The sequence below is a fragment of the Quercus lobata genome, chromosome 5, assembly GCF_001633185.2.
Source record: "Quercus lobata isolate SW786 chromosome 5, ValleyOak3.0 Primary Assembly, whole genome shotgun sequence".
Classification (NCBI taxonomy): domain Eukaryota; kingdom Viridiplantae; phylum Streptophyta; class Magnoliopsida; order Fagales; family Fagaceae; genus Quercus; species Quercus lobata.
Window position 1 is genome coordinate 68,554,812 of NC_044908.1, and position 13,176 is coordinate 68,567,987.

Below are 13,176 nucleotides of genomic sequence, written 5' to 3' on the forward strand. Positions count from 1 at the left end.
ATAAACTGATAAATTTATTAACAAAACAAAGGATAAATGATTAAATGAACAAACTCAGTGAGATGTGTGAAACATGAGAGAATGGATTCAAAATAGTGGTCATATATTCAAGAGATGAAGTACATATAAATACGGAAATACACATCAACAGAAGTTATATTAAACAACATATAACCATTACATTATCTATAGTTTCGAGTCTTTCGACAGAATCTTGACTCTCGAACTAACACCAGTAATAACAGCCAAAACCAATCACACGTAATATAAGTTACAAACTTTTAATAGCTTCTTCTAATGTGCAGCACAACTCGAAGCTAGCTTCAACAGATCGATAATGAAAGATTTCAATATGTACGTACACAACAAGTCCGTTTGTCATTCAGTGATGCACGACACGTTGTCCTGCTTATCAAGAAGTGCATGCACTTTGTAAACCAATCAATAGACAATTAATAACCCTTGAAACCATCCCAACTGAAAGACAAATGAACCACTGAATCCAAGTCAACTTTGCATCGGCTACCAGAATATGTGAAATTTCAATAGAAGCCACCTGCAGTAACAGAATAGCACCCACAGCCAACAAAAACAAGGGGTTACGACGAAAGTGCTGAAGCACATTCTTAGTCCCCACTTCTCTTGCATTAATAATGTTACAGACTTGGCAGAGGACAAAAATATTGAAGATAATGGTATTACCAACCTTCTTATTAATGCCAATGATGGTTTGCCCTTTGAACTGGCATGTCACTAAGACGCCAAGTTGATACAGAGCTTGGATGACAACGTTTCTCCATATGGCCATGTTGATAAGTGGTTCAGTTTTTCTCAATGGTGGTTTTTCCATCAGTTCCTTTGACGGTGGCTCAGTCAATAATCCAAGGCCACCAAGAAGAGTCACAACAAAGTTTGCCCAGACTAATTGGATGGTCGTAATTGGAGAATCTCCGCAAAACATTGTTGTGATAGAGGTTATCAACAACCCTGATATATTCATGGTGAGCTCAAGTTGTATATACTTGCGAATATTGTCATAAATACATCTTCCGCATCTGACAAGAGTCACAAGACTGTCCAAGAAGCTGAGATTTCCATCCACGATGATGATGTCAGAACTTTGTCTAACCATTTCACTGCTGAAAGTCTGTATAGTGATCCCTACATCAGCTTCCTTTAGTGCTGGAATCACATTTGTTTTAATTCCAGTCATTGCTACTGTGTGACCTTTTTTCTTCAAACATTGCACTAGAAGGAGCTTGTCAGAAGGGGTTAAACTTCCCATTAAGATGATTTTATCCACTTCATCCATCTGCTTTTCGTTGATGTAATTTTGAAAATCTTTAGCCTCGAGCTTCAATTTATCTGCATTGGGAAGTAGTCCACACTTGCAAGCTATGTCTTCCAATATTGAGTCATCATCTTCTGAAACCAGTATGATATTAACTCCAGCATTTATCCAAGCTTCTATTTCTCTTTTTGTCGAGTCAGCTACCTCTGAGTTTATTGATCGCCAACCACTTTTGTCAATACAGACAGTTGTGACTGAATTCATGGTGAGACAAGCCAAGGTTTCTTGAACAGTAGCCTTGCTAAATAGCATCTTCTTATTCCAATAACCAATGGCAAGAGTGACTACAAAAGGTATCCCTTCTGTTACTCCAAACAGAAACGTAAGAATTGAACTTGATAACTTACCATTTGGTGTCAAGAAAATTTTCTTACTCGTATCCATGATCTCTTTACTTGCGATTGCTTTCCCCTTGAGATCTGGGAGATTAAAATGAAATCTTTTCTTTTGATGCTTAAAATGGAAGAACAACACTACGAGGTTGAGGATGGAGAGTAAAAGCCCTATAATTTGTGTGCCAGTGTTCAGCTTATCAAGTTGTGCTGGTAATGGGGTCTTGTTGAGGGCGCCATAGGTAACCTGGTTCAACAAATCACCCAACGTTGTGTTCATGCCCACTGATGTAACTAGCATGCGACCTTTTCCATCAATCACCTTTGGACCATAGAACAGAAATGGGTTCTCGTTGTTAATGATGGAGTCAAGATCATCATCCAGTTTTATGTATTCACCAGATACTAGCAAACCATCAGCAGGGACTAGAGATCCCCACTCGAGGCATACTATGTCACCCAACAAAACATCTGAGATGAATACTTTCTGCGAGCTTCCCCCTCTAATGACCTCAACTTCCACTTGGTGCATTTCCGAAGTATTCTGCCTTCTTGACATCTGCCGCGAACGTTCGAGCCAAAGTTCCCGTAAGGAATGAATAACCACAAGCACCATGATGAAAAGAATTGTGATGACACCTTTATGCCAATCGTTTGGGCTTTTCATAACGATCCCAAAGCCAAGTAACAGCAATGCATACACGAAGAGAAGAAAAACAATCCAATCATTGCGTGCTTTCAAGAGTGATTTTAAGCAGCCTCGTGCAAGAGCCTGTGTTAGGGAGGGTGATGAATTAGCAATATCTAGGCGTTGAGTACATGGATCTTGCTTAAGACCAGGGATTCCCTTCTCTAAATGATCAGTATCTAGAGCCTCTGCAATTCTTTGGATGCCTCCAAACTTTTGTATTGAATCCAAGTTCTTCTCCTTTACCATCTTGGCAATATTTGCTTGTTGGAGTTTTACATCACAGATACAGTTATCATTCTCACCATCCAAATCAGTAATGGAGAATTGAGCTGATGCAGATGAGATTTCCAAATCCTGAGAAATAACAATAAGATGATATATTAGAGTTTCGCAAATAAAATAATTATTTACAATACAATACAATACCCAAAAAAAACTGTGACCTAACTCAATGAAATGGGTGTGTGCCATACTGACGTGTAACTCATTTGGGAACAAAATGATGCGACAATTTACAAAACATAGTTTCTATCTTTTCATGTTTTTATCTTCAAGAAACATTTAATAACTCAAATGATCAAATATGCTAATTAACCCTTATGCGTAATTAATATGTGAACAATTGTTTTCATTATCAAGTTAAAATTTGCATCTTATTTAGCCCAGAAGAATAAATAATCATAATCTGAAACTTGATTCGAAGATGCTAGACTTGACAATTCTAATTGAGAACTACGGGTCTACTACTGCACTTTTCCGCATGGCAATGTTAAGGCAGCTTCTAATGGAAATAGAATATTGAAGTAGCAATATTGTCTTCTATTGTTTTTTTTTTTTTTTTTTTGGGATAATATATTGGTTCATTATATAACCCTATTTTTGGGCGAAGACTTTGATAAAAAATAAAACACACACTTTTTTATGTGAAATTTACCCAATATCCCACACTTACACACCAAATATCTATATTTTACAAGTGGTATGAAAGCATGAAAACATGATGTGGAAGAATGTGAATACTATTAGATGTAAAATCATAATTTCCTCGAAATAAAACCCATGCCAAAATACTAAGGAGTACTCACTATTCTCTAAGTGTTTTTTTTGGTCATGGACTAATTGCATGGGATGCCCTCATGTTAATAGAAAGATCAAATTGATTGTAGGACTAAAAACTAAAGTCACGTTTAGTATATTAAATGGAGATCTCGATAACAATAATAATCTTTACTATTAAATATAAAAGATAATATAATAAAATATTCTTATTCATAAGTTTAGTTGTAAAACTAATTGTTACGTATAAAAACTTTGTAAAAAGATTATGTATATGAATTTTTTGTATTTTTAAAATATATTAATTTTAAAATGATTACATGTATTAAAGAATTACTATTATATTTATAGTCATTTTTTATACGACATTTCTAATCATTTTGGAGAGGAGTAGTAACTCCTCAATTGAAAGAATAACTATTTTTAAGAAACAACCATTCCCTACAATGAATATGGAACCAAATAATTGAATAACTATTTCACATAAATATTAATAATAAAAATGATTACATGTATTAAAAAATTACTATGATTAGATGACCAGAAATGTTGTATAAAAAATGACTATAAATATAATAGTAATGACTATAAATATAATAGTAATTCTTTAATACATGTAATCATTTTTAAAATTAATATATTTTAAAAAATACAAAAAATTCATATGCATAATCTTTTTACAAACTTTTTATATGTAACAATTAGTTTTACAACTAAACTTATGAATAAGAATAGTTCATTACATTATCTTTTATATTTAATAGTAAAGATTATTATTTCTATCGCAATCTCCATTTAATGTACCAAATGTGCCCTTAGTTTTTGGTCATTCTATCAATTTGATCTATCTATTAACATGATAATATCCCTGCAATTAGTCCATGACCAAAAAAACACTAAGAGAATAGTGAGTATTCCTTAGTATTTTTGCATGGGTTTTATTTTGAGGAAATTATTGTTTTACATCTAATAGTATTGACATTCTTCCACATCATGTTTTCATTCTTTAATACCATTTGTAAAATATAGATGTTTGGTGTGAAAGGAGTATAACTCCTCAATTTCAAGAACAACTATTTTTAAGAAACAACTATTCCCTACAATGAATATGAAACCAAATATACGAATAACTATTTCACATTAATAATAATTCATTATAGGACTTATTACTGCATAACAAACATGCCCCAAGAGTCAACCTTACAAGTTACAAGTTTGCATTTAAGATTTTATTTTCAATGTGTAATTAATCAAAGATCTTGCGATTAATTATAAATGAGTATAGTTTCCATTTCTTGTTTATGAAAGGAAAGGTGACTAGAAAATTTTGAGATGTTGAAAAGCGGAAACTGTTAACATAATAATAATAATAATAATAAAAGCATTTTTCTACAAATTCTTTTTCTTTAAATAAATGATGAGAGAAATATTTCATTGTATGTGTTGCTTTGTGCACCACACACTCAAAAAAAAATTTATTAAAAAATAGTCATTGTCCTTTATATATAGAAAATCAAATTAAATGGTATGAAGTATGATGCCAAAATATACAACTTTTTGACTATAATGAGTTTTGAGTTTTGACATAGATGTAGACTGAATCTACAATGGACACTTATTTTGAGTTAGGTCTGACCGAATATTTTGAACACAACCTAATGTTTTCTAAGATAAATCATTTTCACTTTTATGTTGCAACTTTTTTATGGGAAAGAGTAGTACTTTTTAACATTTCAGGTCGTATTTTAATATATTTATGGTAAAAACATGTACCAAAAGTTCCAAAACACCTATTAAAAAAAGTAATTTAAAAAAAAAAAAAAAAAAAGAGGAGAAAAAGAACTTGGGCGAGTGTAAAGCAAGGCTATGAGTCGAAATATGCCCCAAGATTTTCAAAGCAAGTCAATGACCATCATGTGATTGAGCCAAAGTTTGCCCTAAGATATATACGACCAGCGTCTTCAAGGCCCTTTACGTAGACGGTAAATACAAGTTTGTGAGTTTTTAACATGAAGTATTTATGGGTATGATTAATGAGTGTTCTTACATGATTAATTAACTATTTTAGAACTTTCTCAAAAAAAAAAAAAAAAAAAAAAAAAAAAAAAAAAAAGCTATTTTGGAAAAAAAATTTATACTATTTTTGTGAAAATATAAAAAACTGTCATAAAATTCAGTTGATTTATCTTTTTTTTTTTTTAATTTCTAAATTAATACCCTTAAACTTATCTGTTAACTTTTCTTTACTAATTTTTTTTTTTTTTTGTTGCCCACTTTCAGCCTATATTCCGGTACTTGAAAGCCTATCTCGGAATCTACAAAGAGGGCAAAAGATAGCTGCGATTTATTTTTCCCTCAGTGCTTTAGGTCAGAGCATCCACTGTAGTGGAGCTAAAATTTTAGCTTTTTAACTCCACCAAAAGTTAGTTTATCTATTATACCTACACACATACTGCAGCAGTGGATCTATTTTAACTATTAACGCAATAAAATAATATAAACATTACAATAAAATAATATATCCCCTACGATAAAATAATATATCACACTACCCAAAAAAACAATCCAACACCAACCTCAACCACCTCTACCATCAGCCACAGCCACAACCACACCCACAACCACCACTACCACCACCACCAGACACAACCAAACCCACAAACAAAATAAAAAATCAAACCACCATCATAGTCACCAATCCACCACCATAGCCACCAAACCCACAGGAAAAAAAAATCAAACACCGTACCACCAAACTATAGCCACAACAACCACCATCGCCACCACCACAACCACAAGAAAAAAAAAAAATCAAACACCATACCACCAAACCATAGCCACAACAACCACCATTGCCACCACCACAACCATCAAACCCACAGAAGAAAAAAAAATCAAACATCATTCCACCACCACTACCATAGCCAAAATCAACCACCACCACCACCACAGCCACCAAATCCATATGAAAATACATTATAAAAAAATAAAAATAAAATAAATAAAATAAAATAAACCTCAATCATAGCAAAGAGAGAGGCACGGACTGGGCGATGGGGCTTGGGGAGATCGACGAGCTGAGTCGGTGATAGGGCTTGGGGTGGGTCGGCGAGCTGAGAGAGAGAGGTGAGAGTGACTGAGAGAGAGAGGCACAGACTAGGCGATGGGGCTTGGGAGATCGGCGATGGGGCTTGGGGTGGGTCGGCATAACATATCGGCGATAAGGGAGCTAGCCGGCAAGCTGAGGGATGAGGGAGCTGGCCGGCGAGCTAGAGAGAAAAAAAATTGAGGAAGAAAGAAGAGAGAAGAGAAGCCGGAGAGAGAGAGAGAGAGAGAGAGAAAAGGAAATGTTATTTAATGAGAGAAGGAGAGAGAAGTGCAATAAAAGTTTTTTTTTTTTTTTTTTTACCTTTGAGGTACAGTGCACATCTAAAGATAGATGTGCACTGTGCTGCATCATGATTTTTTGTGATTGAAAGCTAAAAAATATCATTATACCTATATAGTACCACTGCTGTAAGTGCTTTCAGTTGGAAAAACATAAATCTTGACCGTGAGTCCGTAACTTGTACATAGCCGATGGCTAATGGCTCTAGCTACTATACTTTCAGTTTATTCAAATTTTGTCTTTTGTAATAAGTCAAAAATATAATTTTGAGGAGAAAGAAAAATTTTTAACATTAAAAAAAATATATTATGTTCATAATATTTTTGCAATAAATTTTAAATAACAAATTATTATTGACTATTATTAGTGAGGAAAATAATTTTAGTGGTAAGTTTAAATTAGACTCATTAATAACTTACAATAAAAAATTTGTTATAAAAAAAAAAGTATTATGAAAATATTATAAACGCAACACTTAGTATTTAATATTATTACTATAACTAAAAATAAAGGTATTGTGAAAAAAAATACTACATCCATAATATTTTTCACAATATTTTATAACAAATTTTCGATAGTAAATTGTTATTCTAAATTAAATTTACTAATAAAATTATTTTTTTTACCAATTAATAACAACCCGAAGCAACTTACTACTTATAATTTAAAATAAAAATATGATAAATATATCCTGTCTTTTGTGAAAGATATTAAGCTATCTTATTCTCGTCGCAATATTTTTAAGGTATACTTTTTACCATATATAGATCCATGGGAGAAAAAATTAAAACTTATACTTACTACTGCTTCTCCTGAGACATCTTGACTGATATTAGAGTACGAGGAAGTCCTTGAGGAAACTATGTCAAGAGCAAGAGAACCCTTGTCAGCTTTATCTGCTCCTCGATCTAGATCTCCACCATGGCCACCACTGACCTAAAATGAGACCCAAAATATGAGCTTTATTTTCAGGTCATTAAAATTTTCACGGAATTTCGAGCAAGTCTTTCAAAGTTCTAAAATGTCTACAAAAACAGTATCGACACATTCATTTTCTTACCTAATTTCGTAACTTGTTAAAGCAATCAACTATGAGTGTTAGAAAATATATATATATAATTTCGTAGTTTCTTATAATTTTTTTTTTTTTTTCTGCTTTTCAATTTGATAATATATAATATCACGATGAATTGTAATGATTTTTATCAAAATTATAAGATGAATCTATTTTTTTTTTTTTTAAATTTCTCTCCATCCATTGTTATGTTTGGAAGAGAAGAAGAATGAGAAAGAGGAGAGGAGAATAAAGGTAAAGGTGATATTTCTCTCCATATCCTTCTCCATCCAAACCTACGTTAATTCTTGAACTCAGTTGACTTGAAGGCAGACACAAGCATCAAGAAATTATATTCTGGTCACCTTATCCTCTATTCTCCTCTTCTTTCTCCATATCTCTCCATCACCTCTTGAAAATAACTAAAGCACATTCATCTACAAGTAGGGCAAAATATAGCAGCGGTTTTTCTTTCTTCTTCTTCTTTCATGGCTTTGGCGCGTGAGAGCTCAAACAATAAGCCCGCTCAAAGAAATTAAAGGTATACTTTATACCATATATAGATCCATGGGAGAGAAAATAGAAAACTTATACTTACTGCTTCTCCTGAGTCATCCTGGCTGATATTAGAAGTCCTTGAGGAAACTAGGTCTAGAGCAAGAGAACCCTTGTCAGCTTTATCTGCTCCTGGAGCTATACTGGCCATTGACAAGACCGTTTGTTGAGACTCTAGGTCTCCACCATCGCCACCACTGACCTAAAATAAGACCCAAGATATGAGCTTTATTTTTCAGATCATTAAAATTTTCACGAAATTCAGAGCAAGTCCTTCAAAGAGAATATTTCTACGAGTGTTGGAAAAAAAAGTGCCTTAACACTTATTGTCAACCACTTCAATATGTTGTGATATTGGGCATGTTACTAGATTTATTCATATGCTTAAGCACAAGCAAACCAAAGTTTCGCTATTGATCCCATACAGATCGACCCAAGTTCCAAGGGAAAAACATATATAGAAAACTTACTGCTCCTGTGTCATCTGGGCTGATATTACTGTAAAAGGAAATGGATGATGAGGCTGCAGGTCTGTCGAGAAAAAGAGAACCTTTCCCAGATTCATCTCCTCCTGGAGAGACCGTTTTCTGAAACTCAAGGATCTCATTTCTAGAGCTTTTGCTGGTTAGCATTATTTAGTTTGTCTGAATTAGGCTGGAAAAGACTCTTTCTGCAATAAGGAAAAAAAAAACAAATAAATCAATAGGGTTAACCTAAACAAAACAGCTATGAAGAAAAGAAAAAGATTGTAGAAATAAACTGTATGTATTCATGGTGAAGAAAAAGAGCATCTAGCTCCCAAACTATTCTCATTAAGATTATAATAAGAAATCAAAGTTTTTTCAAGTGATTTGAAAGTAGCAACGTCGAAGGAATGAAAAAGAAAGGATGAAAACCGAGTAATTTGAAAGCAGCTTCGTCGAAGGAGAACGAGAACGAGAAAGAATTAAGAATGCTGGTGAGTGGTGAATGAATACTACAAGAAAAGAAGGAGAGGAAAGGAGATAGGATTTATGGGAAAGAGAGTTTGTACTTGAAAAAGGAGAAAATGAAAAGAGAGCATTGAGATAGTAGAGCAAAGGGTGAAAGGTGAGCTTAAATAGAGGAGCTAGTTTAACAGCTCATTCATAGGATGCGTATGGCGCAAGAATTTGTTTTTGTGTTTTGTGTTTTTGTATATTTTTTATTTGAGTGTCCTATCTAGGAGGTTTCTAGACCATCTACCCTGTTTGAAAAGAATGAGAGCACGTACAAGATTCGTCACTGCAAAAAAGATAATAGTAATCCCACTGCACTAAGTAAATGAAAAAAGAAATGATATATTTTTTATTTGAGTGTCCTATCTAGGTGATTTCTAAACCATCAACCCGAACGAGAAAATTAAAAAAGAAATGATAGAATAAGGAGCTTTCAATGTAGTAAGGGGGACACGTGTTTCTTTCCAGATTACCTTTCTTTTCCCATTTAAATAAGGAGTTTCGCATCTCCGTAGTGCAATAGTCACTTTCACAAGTATAAGTGCTTGTGGAGTGTAGAGGGCAAAGATTGGGGTTCAAGTCTCCAGGAGGAAGTTCATATACATATACACTTAGATTAGATTGAAATAAAAATTCTAACAGGTATAAAAAAATATGGAGCTTTCTAAGAATTCCATTTACATCAATTAATTACACTTACAAAGTCTCTTTTCTTTTTCTTTCTTTTTTGATAATCACAAAGTCTCTGTTCAAAGTTTAAGAAACTTTCTTTTTTTTCTTTCTTTTTATATTATATATCTTTCTAAGGCTCACCAGCTTTGGATGGTTAAGTCTTTGGCTTGGCTCAGGTAGTCAATATGTGACATTAAGAAATTAAGGAGAATGGTATTATTATTTCATCAAACTATAATCAATTTATCATTTCCCTTCCGCAGCTTCGTTAAACTAATGAATAATAATAGGGACAACAATTTCAAAACAATCTTATTTGGAAAATTATTAGTTGTAAGTAAAAATGAAATGTCAATGGTGAACTCAGAAAAGAACCGGCTAATAAAGGTTTTGTTGGATATATTTCAACAATTTACTTTTGTAATAAAGCACAAAGAACAACACACAGATCTAAATATAAGCAAAAACACAAATAGATATGATAGACAAGAGCAATAAACAAATACTGAACATATATAAGAAGAAATCTATAAATAATTAAAAACTCATAGACCAAATGTGTGAAGAATGAATGATTCAGATCAAGTCTTATGTTTGACACAATCTCCTTAAAACAGATTTCGCCCCTCACACAATCATTGTGGTGCTTTAAGACTCACGGATGTCTGCCTCCCAGGATAAAATGATTTATAGCACGAAAACAAATTACACAAAGTCGTGCTCTGTGAACTACTCAATGTCTCTCTCTCTCTTTGACACAAAATGAATGCACAAAATATTCTCACTGGGAGAGTTTTTTCTAAAAGTTCTTTTTCATGAATGGGGGACTATGAAATTATACGTAACTTAAAACTGAAACACTGTTTCAGAGATAACTGCTGTATACAGACTTACTAACTCAAAAATAAAATAATAAAATATTATTATTAATTGGAGAAGTGGGCCTAGTCCACACATGCCTAAAGCCCAACCCAATATCCAGCCCAAACTCATATTCTCTATCATTTCTAATGTGGGACTCAAGGATTTTCTCACTTACAATAACATCCTCAAGTGAACATAGAAAACATCAATTTCTTATTCACTCTATGCTATTTTTCCAACAATCCCCCACATGAATAGAAATTGATAAACATAATGCAAATGATGATGCAAACACAGAGAGAGTAGAAGAAAAGTTACTGTATTAGGAGAAGTAGCTTGTGGCTTTGAACTTTCCTTTGTGAAAGACTATCGAATATACTAGCTAACCAATGAACATAATGTCTTGAACTGTTCAGCCGTTTGTGTATACCAAGACAATAGAATTCACACAGCTCCTTTTCGGACATTTTTCGATTCTTATAATTGTGTTCATTTCAGCCCAGAACATATTCTAGTAAATTCATTAAATGCTTTAGAGAATTCAGCCTAGAAACTCTCATGGAAGCAGCCCACTTCACACTCATATAGGTGATTCTTATTAAGAGTATCCTGCTATACCCCACTCGGAATTCCAAGATATAAGAATCATTAAAAGCAAAGCTTACCCTAAACATCGCTTACAGGCATCACTATTTCATCATAGGAATGGGAGGGAGATGTTATCTCCATAGTGATAAAAATTCATCTCCACAATTCGGTTGTCCCTTTGAACCTAGATCTTGAGATCTCCAATCAGCTAGGTTGGGTTGCCATCCTGAAGACTTTTATGTAATAGGCTTTAACCCCATTCCCCTCGATGAGCAGTTTACTTGCTCTCTACTCAAACTTTTAGTTAACGGATCCACTATATTCTCTTTCGACTTTATGAAGTCAATGGAAATAATTCCATTAGAAAGCAACTGCCTCATGGTATTATGTCGAGACTTACCATTGTACATATGACTCTGTGCCCCACCAATAACTGATTTGCTATCACAATGTATACAAATAGGAGGCACAGGTTTTATCCACATTAGCATATCCTCTAGGAAATGACGAAGCCACTCTACTTCTTCTCTTGCTTTGTCCAATGCGATAAATTCTGATTCTATTGTGGATCTAGCAATGCATGTTTGTTTAGAAGACTTCCAAGATACCACTACACCACCAAGTGTAAAGACATATCCACTCGTGGATTTGGTGTTTGTTGTGTCGAATATCCAATTAGCATCACTATACCCTTCTAGTACAGCTGGATATCGAGTGTAGTGCAACCCATAGTTTAGGGTATATTTCAAATACCTCAAAACCCTAACTAATGCATTCCAATGGTCTTCCCCTGGATTACTAGTATATCTACTCAACTTGCTGATAGCATATGCTATGTCCGGTCTAGTGCAGTTCATTATATACATAAGACTGCCTATTATTCTCAAATACTCCAATTGAGATATGCCTTGCCCTTTATTCTTAGTTAGATGTAAATTTACATTTATAAGTGTTCTCACTGGACTGTCATCATATTTCTTGAATTTCTTAAGAATTTTCTTAACATAATGTGATTAAAATAAGACAAGTCCATCGAATTTTCTAGAAATCTTCATTTCTAGTATCACATCTGCAACACCTAAATCTTTCATGTCGAACTCATCAGTCAACATTCTCTTGGTAGCTTTAATGATATCATTATTGCTACCTATAATGAGCATATCATCAACATAGAGACACACAATGACATAGCCATTTGCAGTATCTTTAATATACACACATTTGTCACACTTATTGATTCTAAACCCATTTGACATCATTTCATTGTCAAATTTCTCATGCCATTGCTTTGGAGCTTGCTTTAATTCATAAAGAGATTTAACAAGCCTGCACACTTTCTTTTCTTGACCAGGAACAATGAACCCCTCTGGTTGTTCCATATAAATCTCCTCATTTAATTCACCATTCAAGAATGCTATTTTTACATCCATTTGATGTATCTCTAGGTTATGCAATGCTGCAATAGCCACCAACATCCGAATGGATATTATTCTTGTAACAAGTGAATATGTTTCAAAATAATTCACACCTTGCTTTTGTTTGTAACCCTTTACAACAAGTCTTGCCTTATACTTGTCAATGGATCCATCAGCCTTTAATTTCCTCTTGAATATCCATTTATATCCTAGAGGTTTACAACCTGGTGGAA

The 13,176-nt window shown here is 33.6% G+C and overlaps 1 protein-coding gene across 1 annotated transcript; it reads right to left on the reverse strand.

Moving 5' to 3' along the window:
* Positions 1 to 307: 307 nt before the first annotated feature.
* On the reverse strand, positions 308 to 9,059 carry LOC115991002 (calcium-transporting ATPase 12, plasma membrane-type-like). The gene is made up of 4 exons (XM_031114760.1): positions 8,898 to 9,059; positions 8,471 to 8,629; positions 7,620 to 7,754; positions 308 to 2,728 (listed from the first exon to the last, which is right to left on the reverse strand). The coding sequence occupies exons 1-4, from the start codon at positions 9,057 to 9,059 to the stop codon at positions 413 to 415; spliced, it is 2,772 nt and encodes a 923-aa protein (XP_030970620.1). The 3' UTR covers positions 308 to 412.
* Positions 9,060 to 13,176: the final 4,117 nt, after the last annotated feature.

Excerpts from the sequence above, each read along its gene's own strand:
- LOC115991002 (XM_031114760.1), bottom strand. The coding sequence starts at position 9,059 with ATGCTAACCAGCAAAAGCTCTAGAAATGAGATCCTTGAGTTTCAGAAA. Across the intron at positions 8,630-8,897 it reads GCCCAGATGACACAGGAGCA|GTCAGTGGTGGCGATGGTGG; the intron begins GTAAGTTTTCTA and ends GTCTTATTTTAG. Across the intron at positions 2,729-7,619 it reads ATGTCTCAGGAGAAGCAGTA|GATTTGGAAATCTCATCTGC; the intron begins GTAAGTATAAGT and ends GTTATTTCTCAG.